A 23657-nucleotide genomic window follows, 5' to 3' on the forward strand; every position below is an offset into this window, starting at 1 on the left:
TGTGTGGGTTCGAGTCTCAGGCTCAGCCAATGTGGGTATGTGAGAAAGCTTGCCGGTAGCTTCTCGTGGGTCGGTGGTTCTTTCTGGGTTTTCACGGGTTCTTCCTCCACCATTAATACTGGCCGCCATGTATAGCCTATCTTGTGTTCAAAAATGGCGTTAAAACCTATAACAACAACAACAACAATACTAATTGGCTAACTTGAGATCAGTGATTTCGCCAATGGATCACTAAAACCTCAGCCATCAATAATCTGTTGGTGCATTAATAAATTCTCATTGTTTGATATCATAGCGGTTAATGAGTGGTTTGTGTGAGAAGTATAAAATAAAACGTGAGATGCCATTCTCATTTGTGGGTAGTTGATCTGTGTATTGTGTTCATTCAATACCAACAAACTTCTGCACTCGACAAGGTACAGCAGGTCCTTCAGTGGAAATGGAGAGGTGTTATTCTGCACAGCAAGTAAATTAGGGTGGTTATTGTCAAAAAAAGTCTTAATGTACATAAAACTAGCCTTGTGTACTTAACCCAAACATTGATTTCAATACTGATGATAAAAGCAGATGAAGGGTATCTAACTCATATTGGTCAGTTGTGAAAGGTTGCATTGGTCAACTTGATAAATAATCCAGAATTGTACTGTATAATGTCTTTTAATATTCATATTGTTGTTGATAAACAATAATGCAGTGTACAGTGACGACTAGAAAGTATTATGGTTATGGTAGCTTTCTCTGGCACTTCACTACACTACTGGCTACTACATGGTTGTTACAACAGGTGAAGTTTTTGGCACAACAGCATCTGAAATATGAGAAATTCTATCATAATAGAAGCTTGATGATCAGTATGATCCAAGGAAAAGAGCAAGAAAATGCTAGAAATTCTCAGAAAATGAAAATGAATGGCTGAAGTGTGTCCTTGGAAAGAATGTCATCTTGTGTACTTTATGCAGAGTATTTAGAGGAATACAAAACTGGGCATGGTACTTCATTATGATTTCATGATGGAAGTCGTAAATATGAATACAAAACTGGGCATGGTACTTCATTATGATTTCATGATGAATGTCATAAACATGAGTACAAAAGTGGGCAGGGTACTTCATTATGATTTCATGATGAATATTATAAACATAAGTACAAAATTGGGCAGGGTACTTCATTATGATTTCATGATGGAAGTCATAAATACGAATACAAAAGTGGGCAGGGTACTTCATTATGATTTCATGGTGGAAGTCATAAATATGAATACAAAAGTGGGCAGGGTACTTCATTATGATCTCGTGATGGATGTCATAAATACGAATTCAAAAGTGGGCAGGGTACTTAACTATGATTTCGTGATGGATGTCATAAATATGAATACAAAAATGGGCAGGGTACTTCATTATGATTTCATGATGGATGTCATAAATGGTCCTTGAAATCACGCTAATGATGGTGCTCCTTAAATCTTCAGATATCATAGAATTTAACCAGTACATGCCATCAAAACCTGTGGCATGCTGCTGGACCAAGAAAGAGGTCAGAAATTTGGCCTTGTGGTTTTAGTAAAAATGATGAATCAGACACTAAAAACAAATATGAACTTTGAAATTTCACTTAGTCTTGTTTATGAAATACAATTGTTCTTTTTGATGAATATTAAATGTTGAATTTGAAACAGAACTGACATGTTGAATTTTTGCAGGATCAGTAACAAATTTATTATGGTGATCCTGTGGGTTAGTGAAACAAATGCCTGATACCCGTTCCATAAGAAAAGACGTTTGACAATGTCTCTACCATTTACATATTTACACTATTACATTTGATTGGAAGGATTTATCTTGCATGATGTATTATGCCGTGGTTTCTAATTCACCACTTTTGTTACTTAACCTTTACTGGGTAGTATGTATAGCCATGATTGTGTTGATGTGTCATTATAATTTATACGAGTACATGCATACCGCTTACTATGCAATTATTTTGTTCTTTTGAAATGGAAATACTAACTTTACATTACAGTCTTTAGTCCTCATGAATTTAACCCAGGCCATTTATTGGTTTTTGAGGATTGTCATTCTTTGCTAGAAAGACGAACAATCTTGTATGCCCTAGAGAAAACTCTTAGAGTTAGTGTGAAAAATGATGACTGTACTTTTTTACAGTGAAACAAAGAACAAATTGCTTGAAGAGGACTTTGTTGATCAGAATGACATCTGTTCAGTCAAAGAAACAGAAAAAGTAAAGAAACTATTTTTCTCAAAAAAAACTATTTTGTCTATGTTAGATTGTAGTACATTAATATGATTAGGAAGTTCCTGATGTTTGTGTCACTTAGACTAAAGTTCAATTTTTGTTTTATTTAGCAGTATAAATTTAGATCTCTGTCTTATTCAACTGTGGTAATGATGTATATGACTTGGTACATTCTGCAATAAAAATGCTGGATAAGTTTGTACTTCCCCATGCATTTTTTGTATATTTCATTCAGTCTTGGAAATTGACAACAAATGGCAAATTAATAGAAAGTGATTTTGAAGACAATGGAAGTTGACTTCAGGTAGTAACTTAAGAGTGCAGAGACATATATATATATATATATATATATATATATATATATATATATATATATATATATATATATATATATATCTTCCTACCTTAAACATCTCACTGTTCCACATGCAACATCTATTGTCATGAATTGCATTTTTGGAATTAATGTTGATCGTCATTATTCACAGCTTTGGTATTATATAGTTAATGAGACTGAACCTGATACGTTGTAAGTGGATCTTGCTTATTACATGGTTACATATATATATATGGCATCAAAGTGTTGGAACATTATAGCAAATATTTACTTTGGTGTTTTATGGCACAACAACACAAGCACGTTATTCAGTACCAAAGTTTAATTTATAAAGTGCCTTGCTAAAAACATCAAAGTAGCCAATCCAGCTGATCTAATGATAGGATTCATACCTATACCCTTTTACAGGTCATGAGTCCTGCACACTGACCACTATGCTGTCATAGACCATGCCTTCTTTATTCACCCTTTATTGCATGCAAGAGAGGCTAAATAGGCCATTCTCTGCCCACAAGCCTGAAGGGGGATCATGGCAAGGAAATACAGGCAAGACATTGTCATCCACGAATTCCTTCTGTGGACTCAAGGCCTTGTTGTTTTCTCTCTCAGATCGAGATTTTTGTGATATCGTTGTCATTTTTTGTTGTTGCAGATAGCGAATTTTTCATTGGATATTAAGCAGGCATCAGAGAGTAAAGATCAATCAAGATATCTTGAAATCACGTGAAAATGGTCTCTTTATGTCCAAGCAAAAAATGAGGATTTCAAAACCTTGGGGAATTCCTGGATGTCTATTCATTCAAGAATAAAAGCATTCACGTGTGTCAAAGTTGAACGTAAGAATGTATTCTTCGTCCTGGCTTCCATCTCTACCTCAACCAAATATAGAAATGTCCAAAATGGCATTTGCATAATAATGTAAAATTTCGGTAGAAATTCATTGAAATTTGGGCAAGTACATTGTAGGAAAGAAAATTTGGATTGATATGCAGTTTAAGAACATCCCTATTTTTGTAAGACTTGTGTATTGTCTCTTGTACAGTTATTGAAGTAGGACTCATATGAGAGTGTGTAAGGTTTTTGTATACTGTAATTTGGTTGAGGGCAATGGGATTGCATCTTTGATCCATGATGGCTGTTATCAATGTCACAGTAACAAGTTCCTATTAAATTGTAATTGACATACAATGGATGGAGTAGCATTGGAGTTGTAATCAACAAATTAGGCTGCATGTTCAGGAAATGAATAGTGATGTCTCCATTCAGGATTAAATGTAGAGTTTTCTTGTCTTAAACTTCATGATCTGATCTAAAAAAATATTTTGCTTCAGCTGGATATACGAGTTAATAATTGTATGTTTTATCAGGTTTTTACCTGCCTCTGGAATGTTTGGGGAAATGACTGTACATGTAAATATAGGTACAGTGCAGTATAAAACTGCTGCTAATTAAGCTGGATATGTTGAAGGAAGTGGATAAAAATGTTGACTTGAAGATAACAGACACATTTTTGACTGACACTGTAAAACACTTGAGGTAGTTGAGAAACTGGATATTTTAATTCACATGGATGAAAGTTAAGGAATTCATTCTTCCATAGGACAGTCTCTCCAGCTTTGATTATTTGCACAGTAAATACTTACATGTAGGCCTGGAGTGAATGACGGTCAGGTTAAGTCTTCATCCACTTAATCTGTTTTAATATTCTTAAATGCCTTTTTCCCAGTGATTTGATGAAATGTGTCGAGATTCAGCAATACTTTCCATTATTGGTGTTGGATAGCAGTGTGAAAATGACTGTCACAAGCATGAAATGAGGAAGAACCGTTAACATTTATTTCCTATGCTGCATGCCCATTTGATATTTCAATATATACATTCCATACAATGATGGACACAAGCCTGGAAAATGACATCAGTCATTCACTGCATTTGTCTCCTACTGATCCCTTCAAAGATCTCAGGCTGAGGAGAAATTGTGGGGAGATTTTACTGTCTCATTATCTGAAGGTAAGTTTTCCAAATCATTTACAATTACAGTGTCATAGCAGTACAAGTTATTGTCTCAAGGTGTATCACAGGTCATGGATCCCATCTTCTGGATAAATGTAGTTTTTTTATTGACCACACATCGATCTAAGGCAAACCTTTTTATAAGAAGTATATTTTTATATATCATGAGAACGGAATTATCTCCACAATAATTTTTAATCTACCTATTTTAAATCAACTGCAGAACCGAAATTCCAACATTTTCTGTAAAGTTGTTTCTTTGGTGTCTTTGTCATAGAAAACTGTTTCATTAATTTTTTAATACATTGAAAAAACTGTCCATGAAGGATGCACAAAACAACTGAAAAATGTGACCTTGACAGGATTTGTTTTTGTTTGAGATTCAATTTGCAAAGGAAATGAAGGATTTTTTTTAAAAAAGGTTGCCTTTAAGAGCAGATGTCCTTTATGCAGAGATGCATTAGAGTAGAGGTAAGATATGTAAAGTTAATGCAGAGGTTCTTGAATGTTGTATTTTAAAAGCAGCCATCCTTAATAGTTAGGTTTTTGCTTTTTTTATTTGAGACATCTGCACAGAGAAAACCATATAAGGATGTCTTTTATAAAAATCATGTTTATTGTGAAATGACTATTAACCCTTTACCTTATGCAAGTATCTTTGGATGCCTCTACACTATTCGTATGGAAGTGCCTTTTGACGGTTGCTGTAAACATCAGCCATTTTGAGCTAGTTTTCGTAGCGCCACCTTCGGGGACCCCCCCCTGCGATACTACATTCATTTCTGCAAATGACAATTACGTCAGATCACGTGGTCACTGTTTATGCACTGGTCGATATCTGCTGTTTAAAGTAACTGGGTTTGTAATCTCTACTCTCCAAAATGGCGGTCGCGGATTTCATTCAGTATGTACAAAGTTTTCACGATTAGAATCACAACCATGAAAGATTCAGTAACTTAGGTAAAGGCTCTGATATTGATGTAGGCAGCAATTAGTTTTTATAAATTATCAAATTCAGATGACTTAGTGATGTAGACGCAGACGAAAAACTTGTAAATTTCAAGTATGGGAAATGGCAGCTACGGTTGGTCATGCGACCTCACTGACATGACAGTGAACGAGTTCTCTCAAGATTTTAAAGCACATAAAAAATTCTTCTGTGAAAAATATTTACACAGCTATAACAATCGGACTTTACTCTTAAATTATTCCACATATAATACATGTGAACCAAAAATGTAAAATGGTTAAAATTGTTGTTAAACGTAACATACACTGCATTGCTTAACAGTTCATAGGCAGGCCTATGCGTATGGGGTCGTATAGGTAACAGGTGTTCTATTTATAGCGCGCTGCACTTTGTAACTGTGCTCAATGAGGTAAAGGGTTAAGGCCCTATGTTGTATGCGTATTGTCATAGCACACACTTGCAGACACAGTATAGGGAGGTGCACATGGCTCCAATTTTTCTAATGAGCCCCTACCCTGATAAAAGCAAACATTAATACACAACTTTATTCAAAAATTTTATATATAAAAAAATCGTGTAAACAGTAAAAACTGTTATGAGCGACCACATGTCCTTTCTGACCACAGTCACAATGCATGGGTCGATTTTATTATATAAACACTGTCGTGAGTGACCATCTGCTGAACGCGACCAGTGAACGTAATCTCTTAGCAAAATATGCATTTCGACACTGCTATGAACAACTGCATCGCAAAAATGAGGATAAACTCCACCAACCGTTATGTAATACCTGAAACAACAACCGATCATGCTGTTCTTAAAAAGAAATTAAAAATAGGCTGGCTACCATAATATGGTATTTTTTTTATTTCTATTGTAAACCAGACTAAAGTACATGTAGATTATTCCCTTGTCTGGTTCCTTGACTCATATGCTCCCTGAGGTGTTCTAAGCTATTCATATTGGGGAGAGCAATGCAGCTAGCATACGAAGCAGGGAACCAGACTAATGATTGCCACACTTAGCCAGCATCTCGTCCTTATCATATGTCTGAGTAGTACCCAGCATCCCTATGAAGAACCATATTGCGAGAACATAGAAAGACACCTCTGACCTATATGTAATCAATTGTTACAGTGGCCGCTTAATTACTAACTATTGTTCTGTTCAAAAACAAACAAAAAAGGAATAATGAAAAAAAAGGATTGTGGGTGCCATTGATGTTACAGTCCGTAAACCAGGCTAATGTACATGGCTAACGTGAATGTCACGAATTGCCATTGTAGTGCCAGAATTGACATAGTGGTCGCATAAATTGTTTGTCTTCAGAGTTATCCGTATTGCCTGAGGGTGAATAAGGTCATTGTCTATTAAACCAGCAAGAGAGAATCTATTGCAGGATTTGTTTGATAGTGTTCAAGACTTGTGATCTTTGTTGTTTTTCCCCCGATGTTAAGTGATTACATCCCAATCACAAGACCGTCGTCTATTCAAGTTGGTGCAACCGGATTACACACTTTGTTTATAGAGTATGTATGTTTTCTTTGAATAAGGCATTGATGTTTGGCTCAAAGTAAATGGTTCTGTTTCTGGATGAGATAATTGTTTCTTTTTATTTCATTCATTGTTAGATATGCAATGCACATGTATAGATTTTTAATATTTTGCCAAAGCTCAGTAAAAAGCATTACAATCGATATTACAACTGAGCATTAATAATGAAAACATCTAGAACCTTAATAACAATGGATGAACCTCCAGCTAAAAAGAGACCAATTTTAAAGCTGGAGAAAATAATTATTATAACTGAAAGAAGTGAAAAAGAGCAGACCACTCTCAAAAAAGAGGTTTAAACGTCGTAAAACAAATTTAGGTTGTTATAAAGGAAAATGGATAAATCAGATATGATTTCATATGCTAAAATATGTTATCTTCAAATGTAAATGTGATTTCATGTTTAATGATAGAAGTATATCTTTATTGCTATATAATTTTGTTTTTAGATGAATGCATACAATATTTTAGCAAGAAATATTAATAAGGAGTAGAATATATGTACACTGATTGTGGTTTTTTGTCTTTAAATTGTTCTGAAACTGGACCATTGAAATTGGTCTTTTTTGTACAGACCTGCTGTGAGAGACCACCTGTCTTGAGAGACCGCTTTCTGTTGGCAGAAGGGGCAGTCTCTCATAACATGTTTTAGTGTACTAACAAATGTGTGAAACTCGGCAAAATATCCTGCAAGCCCATTGGACCAATAACCTCAAAATACTACTGGTCTTGTCGATATCCAACTGGTCCTACATTTCGTCATACAAAAAGACAAAATGTAATCAGTTATTCAGTGTCATTTCAGGTGGACATGAATATCAGCCCTAGTAAGGTTATTTATATAATGAAACAAAAAACATGATGGAAAGCAAAATAGATATTTATATTGTGTCAGTTTGTTTTGTTTTTTAATGCAGTGTAGCATGGTCACTTTTTATTGACCACTGTCAATGATGGTTACTGTGCTGTGGATGCTGATCCATACATAACTTGTGTTGAGGCTGGCATCATACTCTAAACATTAATGACCAGTCTGAATTGTAGTGCATATAAAAATCTGATTAGAATCCTCACCAACTGTCTTGTCATCAACAATAGTATCAGAACTAGAAACAACCTACAAAGATGATGATGTAGTATCCAGTATACTGTGGTATCCAGTGTACTGTGGTATCCAGTGTAGATCTGCTAGTGATTTAAGGTCTCGTTTAAGCATAATCTGTATCATTTAATTTTTAAAAAATACTTATGTATGTTTATGATTTAATTTGCATAATTAGTAGACCATGTTTGTTTTCCTGCGACACGTGACCACTGCAATAACGGCTTAGTGGTGTACCAAAAATGATCTCCTCCATCCAACACAGCTGATTACACGTACAGAGACCACTATTTTTCAGGATATATCAAACAGGTAGTATTATTCTGTATGTTGATACAAATGGTATGGAAATCATGCATGCAAAACGAATTCTGTAACTTTAGCTACATTAGCTCATGTGAAAATTCACTGAGCTAGTCTTGAATATCATTAATAAGAATGCATTATGTTTCATATTCCAAGCAGATTCTGTACTCTGCTGTCATTTTTGTTTGATGGTGTTCCTTTTGAATAGTTCTTTTTTCATTTGCTGTGCTCTTTTTTTTTTCAACTGGTATTGTCCATATGCGTCACATAGTATTTATTTGGAGTTGATGCATCTAGTGAGTTTGGGGGAAACAATTCATCGGTACATCAATGCATCGATACTTTTGCTGAAATGATACAGATTTCTATATAAGAGACTGAGAATCGATACAAAATGATACTTCCCATATGCATGTTTCAGCAGTCATGAATAATTATTGTTAGTTGCCTTGCTATTCTGTAAAATTATAATCCATCTGAAACAACATTTGCAGTCACAGTAACTCATGTTTATTGATAAAAATGAAAAAGACAACATTTGAAATCATGACTGACCATAACCCATTGACATGGTTAAATGAATGCAAAGCATGAATCGGCATCTACTTAGATGGTGTATGGCACTCCAGCCTTACAACTTCATTATAAAGCACAGGAGCGGAAAACAACATGGGAATGCAGATGGATTATCATGCATATAGCTGAAGTATGTAGATGCCAGTAAGTGATTTAAACCCGAAATGATGTTAAATACGAGTCAGATGTACATGCTGGATGGACAAAAACTAGATGGGATGACCCTTTCAGTGGTATTTCAAAATTAAATGTACAAAAGGCAGAATACTTAGTTCAGTTAAAATACAATTTAAAGACAAGCATTGATGGACTAAATACGCTTTAATACAGCATTATGGAACAGATAAGAAATTTGTCATAGTAGTCAGTAACTATCGATTTAACAAAGGAAGTTTGTATTTGTGAACGATCTGATTTTGGAGCAGATGTATCAAAAGATAATATCTGTGATCCCTACAAAATTGTACATAACGTATATGCTCAGAATTATTTAACACATTAACCCCTGGCGATTAGTTAACGTGGCAGGAGGTAGTAGCCTATGCCAAGCTCAGTATCATCAAGATCATGTATGATACACTAAAGTGGGTGGTATTATAGAAAGGAAGACAGATGTAGCTCTACAATGGTACCAAATAATCTGGAAGTTCTAGTTGCACTACAAAATACAGAGGGAAAAGCCATTCTTTGGATCTGATTTTGTGTCCGGATTTTAGACGTTTTGGTCTCAGATCTAAGGCAGACTGGTATGAACTGCAAACAAACAGATGATCCTTTGCAAAAAGTAGGATAAGATGGGCATTGGGAATAAAGAGTGGTCTCAATATGAAAATAATGGGTCCATTAAGCAAAAAAACAAAAAGAACTCCAGCTTTTACCCTTCTGCTCATGCGCGAGCCAAATAGCCAATGAAAAACAATTAATCTAACACAACTAGGCATGATGTAATTGGAAAATCACCTGGAAGTTGATGTATTAGGATGTATTCAGAAATAGCTTTCAAAATGCGTTTCCTACTCGAATTTCAGGTGAAAACGACAAAAACCTCCAGGATTAGTGTGTTAACAGATTAATGTTTATATAACTAGAGGTGACATCTCTCCAAGATATTGATTTCAGTTGAGCTAAAAGAAAGTGGAATAGGAAGAAAGAGAGACAGATGTTGAAGTTTAGATAAATATTGACCTATGAACATTTCTTCGTCCCCTCCTTTTTTCTTTTTTAAAGGGAGAAGTCTCCCTTAAGATAAAATCCTGTCATCATCTCTCCTTAAATTTTACATGGGAAACAAATTTTGAATTTCTCTTTTTTATGCAGAGATATTTAACCAGTGAATGAAGGTGCTGGTGGGATAAACGAATTTAGCGTAGAATGAGTGTCGGGCAGATTTCAAAGTGCTCAAGTTTGTCACCTTGTGTAAGTTAAAAGAAAATTGTATAATAGAACTGGGTATAGTCAGTAGTTCTCCTTTTTCACTAACAAATTCAAGTACCTATGGCTGAAGAAGTCTTTAGCATCTGCAGGAAATAAAATGTGATAAATTGTGTTGGTATTCAACCTTATTCCCATGCCTGGATTTGTTTCTAGTTTGTAATGTCTTCCAAGTGTAACTGAGACATGAAATTGGTAATTACGTTTTCAAATCATTGATGTTGTACAAAACCATGGGAATTAAATGGATCCACCATTAAATGGCCTGAAACATTGGATAAAACTGCCACCAACAGGTAGTCTGTTTGAAAGTATTGTTGGTATCTTCTCATCAGTAAGAATTGCACATAAATATATGATCACCGTATGTCTGTTTGTAGTCTGTCTACTGGAAATATAACAAAGAATGTCAATATACATGAAAGGGCACAACCTACCTTTCCAAGATGGAAACACCATCAAGTTCATATGTGTTTCAGTATGTATTGTATCACAGGCTTAATCATATCGATACACTGCACAGATGTATCATTTCACCTGTACTAGTGAGCATAGGTTAACTGAGATTTATTTATCTCCTGACATCACCCAGGTCATGATAGATCATTAGAAACAATTCCCTGTTATGTATTTCTTACTTGGTTTTTACTATTTCTTTTAATATCATAAAAAGACAAAATTGGTACATAAAATTTATTTGCGATGCCTAAACTTCTAACTGGCCAGATGGGCTGGATATTTATTTTTTGCCCCATTCCTCTGTGAAATTGGCTGGCATTGGACACGTGGGCCACATGCTGTATACTAAGCTAAATTGATGTATGTTCATTATAAGTGTATGCACAGTGACAAACAAGTGCAGTTTAAAATTAGCACACTTGCTGATTCTGTGCTTATTGTTTTCCTACTATAACTCAAAATAGAGACACTCCAAATTTGCTTCCCATGTATGATTTAAATACATTAATGATCATGTAATAAACACCTTTGAGCGAAGTTTCTCTGTTGCTTTGCCAACAATTCCTCTGTGTAATGCAGGGAAATAAGCTATATTAACTCTGATTGGTGGTTGTTGTTTACCCACAGACAGGAACAGATAATAACCACGAATCAGAATCCAGTACAGCTTTCTTCACCGTGTGACACACTGGAAGTATAGCCATCAAATTAGACTCAAGTAGACAAGATACAAATCGACGTAGTAACTTCATGTAAAAGTGGTTATTGAGTAAACTACCTTTACACATGGGGAACTGAGCTGGAATACTTCCTCTATGCTGAACATTCTGTTGGGATGAGATAATTAGCATGAAATCAGCAAGGTGGAGTGTGGACATTACAGACCAGATCATGTTGTGTTGTAGAAGGCGAGTGGGTATTGTCAATAGGGTATTCGTTACAAATGATAAAAATGAGTGCCTGTGCCTGCGACATACCTCTCGGATGAATTCTCAGATTAAACAATAATACAGTAAATGACTAAAAATGATTCATGACTGCTGAATATTAAAGTAACTTGTACAGGGTAAGTATTGCTTTGTATTGATTCTCCACCTCTTGTATTATTTTTTATGGCTTTTGTGAAAATCTTGTTGTCATTAAACCCCCTGAATGGGTTATCATTATGACCTGGGTTTTCAGCATAAGACTTGGAATGATGTCTCCTTTGTTGTACTTGAAAATGGTGCTAATCTGATGTCCAATATATCCATCACAACAACTAACTTGAAAAGCTTGTTATCAGTTAAGAATATTAGAAATGGTCTCCACACTTGGAAGTTGAAAGGAAGAAAAGGTCTTTTCTTAAATTCCTGGAAATTCTTTTTAACGCAGTAGAGCACAAGTCCCTTCAAGGGACTCTTGTTAGTAATTCTTTTTGTAATCAATACTTGCATACACCTCATATCTAGAGTTGTGTAGTGGAAATATGACACCAACCTATACTTTTTTAAGAGTTTCTGCATACACATAGTTTAGACCTTAAACTGTGTAAAAAAATAAATTTGTCAGAATGTTAAACAGTCTAATATTTCACATGTAATCGTTGTAAATTTAATGCCTTTAGATAAGTGAAAATGATGTTTCAGGTACATGACATCACAAAAAGTAATGTCTTGATGTCACCTGAAAGTTTATGATGTCATACGAATGCAAAACATTCTAAGCCTGAAGGTCTTATGAGGTTGATGACATAATGAATTAATGATGTAATGATGACAATAAAATATATAACGTAATGATGACATAATGATTTAGATTATATAATGATGACAAAATATATAACGTAATGATGACATAATGAATTAGATTATGTAATGATGACATAATGAATTAATAATGTAATGATGAAAATAAAATATATAACGTAATGATGACATAATGATTTAGATTATATAATGATGACAAAATATATAACGTAATGATGACATAATGAATTAGATTATGTAATGATGACATAATGAATTAATAATGTAATGATGACAATAAAATATATAACGTAATGATGACATAATGAATTAGATTATTTAATGATGACATAATGAATTAATAATGTAATGATGACAATAAAATATATAACAATGATAACATAATGATTTAGATTATATAATGATGACAAAATATATAATGTAATGATGACATAATGAATTAGATTATGTAATGATGACATAATGAATTAGATAATGTAATTATGACAAAACGAATTAGATAATGTAATGATGACAGTGAATTAGACAATGTAATAATGACATCATAAATTAAATAACAATGATGACATAATGGATTAGATAATGTAACGATGACATAATGGATTAGATAATGTAATGATGACATAATGGATTAGCTAATGTAATGATAACATAATGAATTAGATAATGTAATGATGACATAATGGATTAGCTAATGTAATAATAACATAATGAATTACATAATGTAATGATAACATAATGGATTAAATAATATAATGATGACATAATGGATTAGCTAATGTAATGATGACATAATGGATTAGCTAATGTAATGATAACATAATGAATTAGATAATGTAATGATAACATAATGAATTACATAATGTAATGATAACATAATGGATTAAATAATATAATGATGACATAATGGATTAGCTAATGTAATGATGACATAATGGATTAGCTAATGTAATAATAACATAATGAATTACATAATGTAATGATAACATAATGGATTAAATAATATAATGATGACATAATGGATTAAATAATGTAATGATGACATAATGGATTAAATAATGTCATGATGAACATAATTTGATATTGTAATGGTGATGTAAAATGATGACAGTGAATTAGATGATGCAATGACATAATGAATTAGATACTGTATAAACATAATGAATTAGATAATGTAATGATAACAATGAATTAGACAATGTAATGATGACATGAATAAGTTAATATAATGATGACATAATGAATTTTATAATGTAATGATGAACATAATGAATTACACAATGTAATGGTGACATAATGAACTAGATAATGTAATGATGACAATGGATTAGATAATGATGACAATAATGAATTAGATAATGTAATGACATAATGAATTAGAAAATGTATAGAATTAGATAATGTAATGGTGACATTAATGAAAAATGTTAATATAAATTAAACAGAATAATTTTGAATTTGAGTTCAATGCTTTGGTTAACAAATTACAGTTGATATTTGTATTGATAACTTGTGCTTGAGATGACTCATGTGAATAAATTATTGCAGATAACCTATAAATTAAAAAAACCCATCTCACATATGATTTGGTTATTGCACTGGATATCTGGTTCATTTAGTTGAAAATTGATAGTCATGATGGTCTCGTGGTTGACTTTTTAAGATTTGACTACCACCTAATAGGACTTTCATAGCTTTAAACATTCATTTACCTTTCTTTGCCATTTAATATTTAAAAATACCTAATATTTTAATGAGGTATAGACAGGTGCACTGATATCCTATTTTGCAATATCTTTAAATGTTGATAATACCAAAATGAAGTATTATGGGGAATTTGTATTGCAGTGTGTGTGGTCTCCTTAAGGACAATATTTTGTAGTAGTGAATTACAGCATTATATCTTAATACCCTCTTCATTGAGGTATAATTGAATGATGGCCCCAGAGTTTGCACTATGAACTACATCAGTCCCTCACACCGATTGTTAATGATGGCACAGTTGACTGCACAATGGACTACATTAGTCTCTTACACCAATACTTAAAAATGGTTCAATTGTTGGCGCTATGGACTACATCAGTCCCTCGCGCCAAATGCTTTGCAACTAGAATGTATTGTAGTGTGTCAGCACATTATATCTTTCAATGAAAAGATGTGAAGTTTATGCCCAAATTGGGAAATATACAAGCAACAACTAGTAATTTCATTATCATCCTCAAAGATTTGACCTGGTCAAATAAAACTTCATCAGACTTGACTGGAAATGCCCATCAGTTAGACATTGGAGTACCACAAATTCAAGGTCCTCTCTTTTTCATATATATATATGACTTTGCAAAGTGCTGAAAACATTCTTTTGTTATGTATACAGTAGTCCCCCTCTTGAATGGCCCCCCTGACCAGCGGCCACCCGTTCCTTACGGCCAGAATCCGTTGGCACTGACGAGTTTGTGTTCAAAAGTACCCCTCACGAAAGGCCACCCGGCTAACGCGACCAGCGGTCAGCATATTAGTGCAAAATCATAAAATTTACCCCTCACAAGCGGCCGCATTTTATTTGAATATGTATCCAGAACCAGTATTGTATTCATAACGTGTGTTAAGTAATCCGATTTCTGTTTCCTGATGTCAGGATTTCGTTACTGAAAGAAGTGTTGAGTAAAGTACATTTACCACTAAGGTTAATATTATATCATTTACGCCTCACGAGAAGCCAAATTTATTCCATAAAAACCGAGAGAAAGACTCAAATTTTAATCCATACAAAAGGGTACGTACATTTAATCCAATTAGCCTTATTGCTGTGTTATCATAAGATGTCTGGTTTAGTCACTCTGATAATTGTTAAGAATACAATTATCGAACAGTAGTAACAGCTGAGAAGTGGCAGTATCGATGTACAATACCCAAGTCAGCAGGAAAATGGTTTAATAGCCTTTATGGCTTCCTTTAGTAAGATGTTGAGCTTGTTCACTTTGGTAATCAGTGGCTATTACTACTGACAATAATTGTCAAAATTATGAATCGTACCGGCCACGAGGTCAAACCTGCGTGATGTTAATGGTACATATCGAAGCCGTTTTGGCCTCTCACCTAGTTTCAAGAAATGTTTAAAAACAATAGGGTACCAGACTGCGACTAACGAATCATGTGACAAGATCACTTCCTTTAAAAACACACGGCAATTTGTTTAGATGCATACAAAATTGTTTTATCAGTATTTTAGTTGGCAACATGAATAACTTAGTGCAAAAAGATCAACATGTCATCGAGGAAAATAAAAATTCTCAGTTTTAGAGGAGAACGTGAAAGTAATTCAACTGACGGGGGGGGGGGTCGTCGAGGATCCTTGCAGAAAACTAACGTAGGGAAGACTCAGATAAACAATATCGTGAAAGATAATGAAACAATTCTGCAGAAGTGGAAAAGTGAAATGGACGGAGAAAGGAAGATTGTTTGAGCCAGGAGACGTTTGTATCCTGATTTGAAAGACAAGAAAAAGGAAAAATTTTGTCAGTTGAACTGGATATGACGACTTTACTGCAAGTAACAGATGGTTGCACAGATTTCAAGTGCGACACAATATCAAGTGTTCTGTCGTTAGCGGCGAATCAGCTGAAGTTAATAATGAAATTGTCGAAGATTGGAACAAAAGACTAAACGATATATGCAGGGGATATGGCAGCAAGGATATTTTTAATGTGATGAGACTGGTTTGTTTTTTTAGACTGTTACCAACAAAGTGATGTGATGTGAACTGTAACATAATTATAAAGACAGTTTTAAAACTGTATCAATGGTTATTCATAGCATTCTTTTGCAAATGATGACAAAGTTTGTTTTACATTTATTTCACATCATGCATGTGATTTTTTAATTAAAATATTAAATATTTAAAATTAAATGTACTAGTGACTTTTTTCATATGTATTTACTATTCGCATTTGTCATCCCCCTCTAGAAAGGCCACCCGCATTATAAGGCCACTTCCCTGCTGCATTAGGGGTGGCCTTATAAGAGGGGGACTACTGTATATAATTTGCATTGTTCGTTAGATTTTGTAATTCATTATATGCTATGGATAATTGTATTATGGACTTGTCCAAAATCAATTTCCTGTTGTTCCTGACTAGAGACACTGATGTTTTTATTTTGGTAATTAAATAATACACAGTTAATATTTGTATAAGAGTGAGGGTTAAATAATAGGACCGCTGTATTGGTTTGAGTCATGGTCATTATGTTTACCGTGTTTTTTATTACATTTTAGTAATAGACATTGTCTAATTATTGCTTGGATTGTTCTGTAAATGGATTTTTTTCCTACATCCTGGTTCTTCTTTTGTGTCTTAGTTATATATATATATATATATATATATATATATATATATATATATATATATAATCTTGTTAACTTGAGAAATTATTAATTCTTGCTGAAAGAGCTTGATGCAGAATCATTTGTATTGTTGTGTTCGGTAATCGATTTGGGCTGGAATTTATTTATTCAATTTATTTATTCATTGGAATTACAAAGTGCTTGTAAATAATATTCTTAGACAGTTAAACCAACTTAGAATCATTGAATTGAGACGGTGACTTTTTGGACTACTGTTGTGTTCAACTGGAAGACAGATAGTACATCAAAACACTTCAGGGCACTGAGACATTAGTACATTCAAGACTACAGGTACATGGTTGCCTATATCACTTCATCTTAATTCAGACACCACTGGAGTTTAATTAGAACTCTATTCATTAGGATTGGTGGAATATTTGGGATTTAATTTGCAGAACTCTTAGTTTTTTTAATATAAATTTTCACTTTTTATTCTAGGGAAATAAATTAATTGTTGACTTTTACAAGACTTGTTGGATTTTGCTCTTTTCTGTTACTTAGTTTAAGACCAGAGAGTTGCAAGACTTTAGTATCTATGTATACAGATGATGCATCACGATATATTAGTGATAAAGATGTTTACCAGGAAAACTAAAGGAAGATTTACAATTTGCTGTGTCTGGCAAAATTTTGAATTTACAGAAAATACAGTTAATGCTTATCTGCTTAGCACAATGAAATTTAGAAAATTGTATTTAGAAGTAAATGGTATGATGAACAGTCAAACGTAGAGAATTGTATTGAGAAGTAAATGGTATGATGAACAGCCAAATGTAGAGAATTGTATTTAGAAGTAAATGGTATGATGAACAGTCAAACGTAGAGAATTGTATTGAGAAGTAAATGTATGATGAACAGCCAAATGTAGAGAATTGTATTTAGAAGTAAATGGTATGATCAACAGTCAAACGTAGAGAATTGTATTGAGAAGTAAATGTATGATGAACAGCCAAATGTAGAGAATTGTATTTAGAAGTAAATGGTATGATGAACAGTCAAACGTAGAGAATTGTATTTAGAAGTAAATGGTACGATGAACACCCAAATGTAGAGAATTGTATTTAGAAGTAAATGGTACGATGAACACCCAAATGTAGAGAATTGTATTTAGAAGTAAATGGTACGATGAACAGCCAAATGTAGAGAATTGTATTTAGAAGTAAATGGTATGATGAACAGTCAAACGTAGAGAATTGTGTTTAGAAGTAAATGGTATGATGAACACCCAAATGTAGAGAATTGTATTTAGAAGTAAATGGTATGATGAACAGCCAAATGTAGAGAATTGTATTTAGAAGTAAATGGTATGATGAACAGTCAAACGTAGAGAATTGTGTTTAGAAGTAAATGGTATGATGAACACCCAAATGTAGAGAATTGTATTTAGAAGTAAATGGTACGATGAACAGCCAAACGTAAAGGATTGTATTTAGAAGTAAATGGTATGATGAACAGTCAAATGTAGAGAATTGTATTTAGAAGTAAATGGTATGATGAACAGCCAAATGTAGAGAATTGTATTTAGAAGTAAATGGTATGATGAACAGCCAAATGTAGAGAATTGTATTTAGAAGTAAATGGTATGATGAACAGCCAAACGTAGAGAATTGTATTTAGAAGTAAATGGTACGATGAACACCCAAATGTAGAGAATTGTATTTAGAAGTAAATGGTATGATGAACAGTCAAATGTAGAGAATTGTATTTAGAAGTAAATGGTACGATGAACACCCAAATGTAGAGAATTGTATTTAGAAGTAAATGGTATGATGAACAGCCAAATGTAGAGAATTGTATTTAGAAGTAAATGGTATGATGAGCAGCCAAATGTAGAGAATTGTATTTAGAAGTAAATGGTACGATGAACAGCCAAATGTAGAGAATTTATATTTAGAAGTAAATGGTATGATGAACAGCCAAATGTAAAAAATTGTACAGTAATACCTCGAACATTCGCGAGGTTAGGTTCCAGAACCAGTCGCAGATCAGGAGGAATCGCGAATGTTTGGTACGAGTCACTAAAAATTCTAATAAATGCTTATTTCTAGGGTTTAAACCCTAAATATGACCCAAATCATGCTCCCAAAGCACTTTAATTTCATTTAAAAGTTAGCTTATTACATTACTCTTAAAAAGAGAAATAAATGGTTGACATAAAAATAGAGTACAGTATCGCCTAATGGGTATTTGCCACACTACCGCATTTACATTACGGTACATGTATACTAATATTACCCCTATACTAATTCATTGGCTGCCGTTTTCTTTTGCACTTACAGTAAGGTAAAACCAAGTAACGAATGGGACTGTAAACTTAATGACTGAACGTTTTCTTTGTCATTGTCAGGAAGGTAAACTAGGTAAACTTCTTATGTCACAGAAGTCATATAACGAAGGTACAATTCAATAAAATAAAGAAAACATGTATGTAGAGGGTACCAATGAAAATTTCTCGAATCCGTGAATTTGTGAATCCAGAAATGCGAATGCACGAGGTATTACTGTATTTAGAAGTAAATGGTACGATGAACAGCCAAACGTAGAGAATTGTATTTAGAAGTAAATGGTATGATGAACAGCCAAATGTAGAGAATTGCATTTAGAAGTAAATGGTACAATGAACAGCCAAATGTAGAAAATTGTATTTAGAAGTAAATGGTACGATGAACAGCCAAATGTAGCAAATTGTATTTAGAAGGAAATGGTATGATGAACAGCCAAATGTAGAGAATTGTATTTAGAAGTAAATGGTGCAATTATTTAAACTGTTCAGTGTGCCAAACGTTTGGGTACCATTATTAATAAAAAGAATTTGCCTGGTGCGACAACTTTGAAACACTCTTTATAAAAAATTTTGTAAGAAAATTCTAATTTCAGAAAGGGTTAGATGATTTTAAATGCACATCTTATCTACAGCTGCATCAGGTGGGAGAACCCTAAAATTCTGCTACCATCTTATCTACAGCTGCATCGTGTGTGAGAACCCTGAAGTTCCTCTACATGCAGAGACATGTAAGGGCAATTTTAAATAAAAAGGATATTTTAACACCTACATCATCGATGCACAAAGAATTTTTTTTCTCGGACACAGGCTCAGGGCTGCAGTTCTTTAAAAAAATCTTATTCCCTGACTTGAATACTACAAGCTGTGACTCAAATTCCATTTGCCGAAAATCGAACTACTTATTCAAGTCTTTCTGCTGCAGTCACTTTTGAGTTGATCTTTTCTTTTTATCTCACTGCATTGTTTCTCCTAGGCATGTAAGATTACATGTAAGAATAAAATAAATCCCCATGGTGTCAGAACTAGAGGTAAGTTTGAGTAAAAAGCAAACCTTATCATTAAAACTGTTGTTCAAATTAAAGATAAGGGGATCTCTGATGACCTTATACAATTTGGTTTCTTTTATATTTTTCTTTGTGTAGTAAATATTAACCTTGTTGTCACTCTTGCTAATTAGACAGGGGCCCAGAGTGGTCTAAAGCGCACTCTGTTACGGATCACTGCCCTCTTACCTCTGTCTGCGTGGGTTCGAGTCTCGGATTCAGCTAATGTAGGGTATGTGAGAAAGCATGCCAGTAGCTTCTCATGAGTCGGTGGTTCTTTCCAGAGTTCTTCCTCCACCAATAATACTGGCCACCATGTATAGCCTATCGTGTGCTGAAAATGGCATTAATCCAAGAACAACTGATTGGACATATAATTCTTGTATACATGTATTTGTTTTAACTGCAGGGCCATCATGTAAACCAGATAGTATATTAGCAAATTATGCCATCCTGCATAAATAATAATAATAATAATAATAATAATAATAATTAATATTATTGTTATTATTATTATTAATTATTATTATTATTATTATTATTATTGCAAGTTTCCTTGTCAGTTAATAATGAATAAATTACTGCTGTTGAATGGAATACTCTAGTGTTTGTTTCAAATGAAAAATGAGTTTTATGAATAATTAGTTTTACAGGAAGAAAGTGAATCATGGAATGACACATTTTCCTGTTCATTTAATAATTGTGTTGGCAATGTTTTCCTGTTTTGTCACAAGTTTTATCCCTTTTCAATGTTTTTATATTAAATTTCACGAATATGTTAGCTCCAAATTCATTTGACAGGTGAAAACATTCAAACTAAACGTGTGTTCAGATATTTATCATATTTAATATTATATATTCCTACAGTTAAAAAGATATATACTGTGGATGTATTTTTTTCAAATTCAACAGTAGATCATGTGTCCTACTTGAACATGGAAAAAATTCTCAGATATTTCATCAGTCTGAATGCTGCCTTCATCAACCTTGATGTGTAGGTTTGTATATATATATATATATATATATATATATATATATATATATATATATATATATATATATATATATACTTTTTGTGGTGTTCAGAAACAGGTCCCTGTGATCTACTTAAGCAAATTAATGGAGATTCTTGTTATCTTGCACCAAGTTTGTGTTCATGTCTTGTCGCTAAAACATTCTTTATTCATACCAGAATTGATTGTTGCCTTCTCTAAACTTAATTGCATCTACATGCATGTGTTTTCCCCCATTTAATAACACAAAAAAAGCATTATTTATAACCATACAACCTTGGCTTCAGTTTTTTTTTTAAAGGATTTCTCACTAGAATGCTCCATTGACCTAAGTGATTAGAGCATCCACCTTGGATGAGGAGGTGGCTGGTTTGAACCACGGTGAATCATAACTTATAACTACCAGCTACCTTGCTTGGCACTCAGCATTAAGAGGTTAGGGTTAGGACTGGTCAGCCTAGTGTAAGGATAATATGACAAGGTGGGAAATGATGCTGCAAGTCTGCAGCATGATGCCCCAGCGCTAGACATAAACTGCCACACTGCAGTCATGCCTAAAAAATAAATAATTAAAGCTATGTTGAAAATCAAAATCACAAACATACACACACACACACACACACACACAAATTTCTTAGTAATATACACATAAAAAAAAAAAATTCAGAATTTGCATGTGTACTTATACTTAACTGACACTTGTAGAATTTGATTGTTCAAAACGAATATTGAAATGTCTCGTACTTGATCTTTTATTCACAGTTTTTCAGAATCATGAAATCTATGCTTAAGGCCAAGAAAAATGCACACTTTCATAAAAATATACATTTGTAATATACCAAAGATTTCTATGCTTTAATCAATGAGTTTATTCTCATGCAGTTTGCACAAGTTCAGATTTACCTATATTTAATTAAATTTCCTTAGTATCGGTTGTAGGTGCTTTCACACTTCTTAACCCTTTAATAGTAAAATACAGGTATTTAACCATTTCTTTCATATAATAGAAATTAGAACCTTTTTATTGTGATTGACATAAAACAGAATAATATATTGTTGAAAAAGACCATCTTTAATGTTTTTTTTATTTTGCAAGTTCACAATATACACAGTCCATTCTAGGATGTGTGATTGTGGAAATTGCGCTAATTTAACAAAATCGAAATAAAAAATCAACTGAATGTGTGAAAATCATGCATCATTTTTGAGGCCTTAACTTTATTCCTTACATTTCTTGTGTATTCAGAACAGTCACCTCTTTTTAGCTCTCTTAGTCATAGACCAAAATTAGCTTATGGGATGGCCGCTTGTCCTTTGCTCTACTAGTCATAGACCAAAATAGCTTATGGGATGTCCTTGGCTCTACTAGTCATAGACCAAAAGAGCCTATGGGATGGCCTCTTGTTCTTTGCTCTACTAGTTGTAGACCAAAATAGCTTATGGGACAGCCTCTTGTATTTTGCTCTACTAGTCGTAGACCAAAAGAGCTTATGGGACAGCCTCTTGTATTTTGCTCTACTAGTCATAGACCAAAATAGCTTATAGGATGGTCTCTTGTCCTTTGCTCTACTAGTCATAGACCAAAATAGCTTATGGGACGGCCTATTGTCCTTTGCTCTTCTAGTCATTGACCAAAAGAGCTTATGGGATGGCCTCTTATTCTTTGCTCATCAATTCATCATACATCTGTCCATCAGCAAAAGTTCGTCAGCACTACTGCTGTTAAACCACTTCAAGGGCTACCATGACAACTTTATACACACAGCCATCCCAAGTTTCAGTTGGTCCTAAATGAAGATCATTCCACTTTGATATCCTAAATGAAGATGGTGTCACATGGCCATTTAGTGTGGCCATCACAGAAGCCATCTTGAAAATCATATTACTGCTGCTTCTTATAAAAGAAGCATTTATAATTAACAGCTTTCATTAAAATACTTCTTGTGGTAACTAGTTGGTCCAAAATAAAAATGGTGCCAGTATGGCCACTGCAGAAGCCATTTTTAAAATCTTATCGTTTCTCATGAATGGAAGGTCACGTGGACATGAAGCTTTCTCCAGATGACTTCTTATAATGTCTTGTTGGTTCCAAAGAAAATGATGCCATTCTGTAATTAAGAATTCCTGCTATGATGGCCATATTAAAATTTATTCACTATACCTACT

At 33.6% G+C, this 23657-nt stretch overlaps 1 protein-coding gene and 1 long non-coding RNA gene across 3 annotated transcripts in view; one reads left to right on the forward strand and one right to left on the reverse strand.

Moving 5' to 3' along the window:
- Positions 1-23657, forward strand: part of LOC149775531 (septin-2B-like) — a 172546-nt gene that overhangs the window by 30370 nt on the left and 118519 nt on the right. The window contains exon 1 of one of the 2 annotated variants that reach the window (XM_089944115.1): positions 3802-4600. The exons of the other annotated variant lie outside the window; for it this stretch is intronic. Within the exon in view, the coding sequence (XP_089800241.1) occupies positions 4478-4600 (123 nt within the window). The 5' untranslated portion in view covers positions 3802-4477. Of the gene's footprint in view, positions 1-3801; positions 4601-23657 lie in introns of those variants that run through there. 2 annotated transcript variants of the gene reach the window in all.
- LOC149775532 (uncharacterized) overlaps positions 607-23657 on the reverse strand; it is a 63973-nt gene continuing 40922 nt past the window's right edge. Inside the window, exon 3 of the long non-coding RNA XR_016416585.1 lies at positions 607-808. This is a non-coding gene — a long non-coding RNA (uncharacterized LOC149775532). The remainder of the gene's footprint in view (positions 809-23657) is intronic.

Source organism: Sinohyriopsis cumingii, chromosome 19, assembly GCF_028554795.1.
Source record: "Sinohyriopsis cumingii isolate HCF-2022 chromosome 19, ASM2855479v2, whole genome shotgun sequence".
In the NCBI taxonomy this organism is placed as follows: Eukaryota; Metazoa; Mollusca; class Bivalvia; order Unionida; family Unionidae; genus Sinohyriopsis; species Sinohyriopsis cumingii.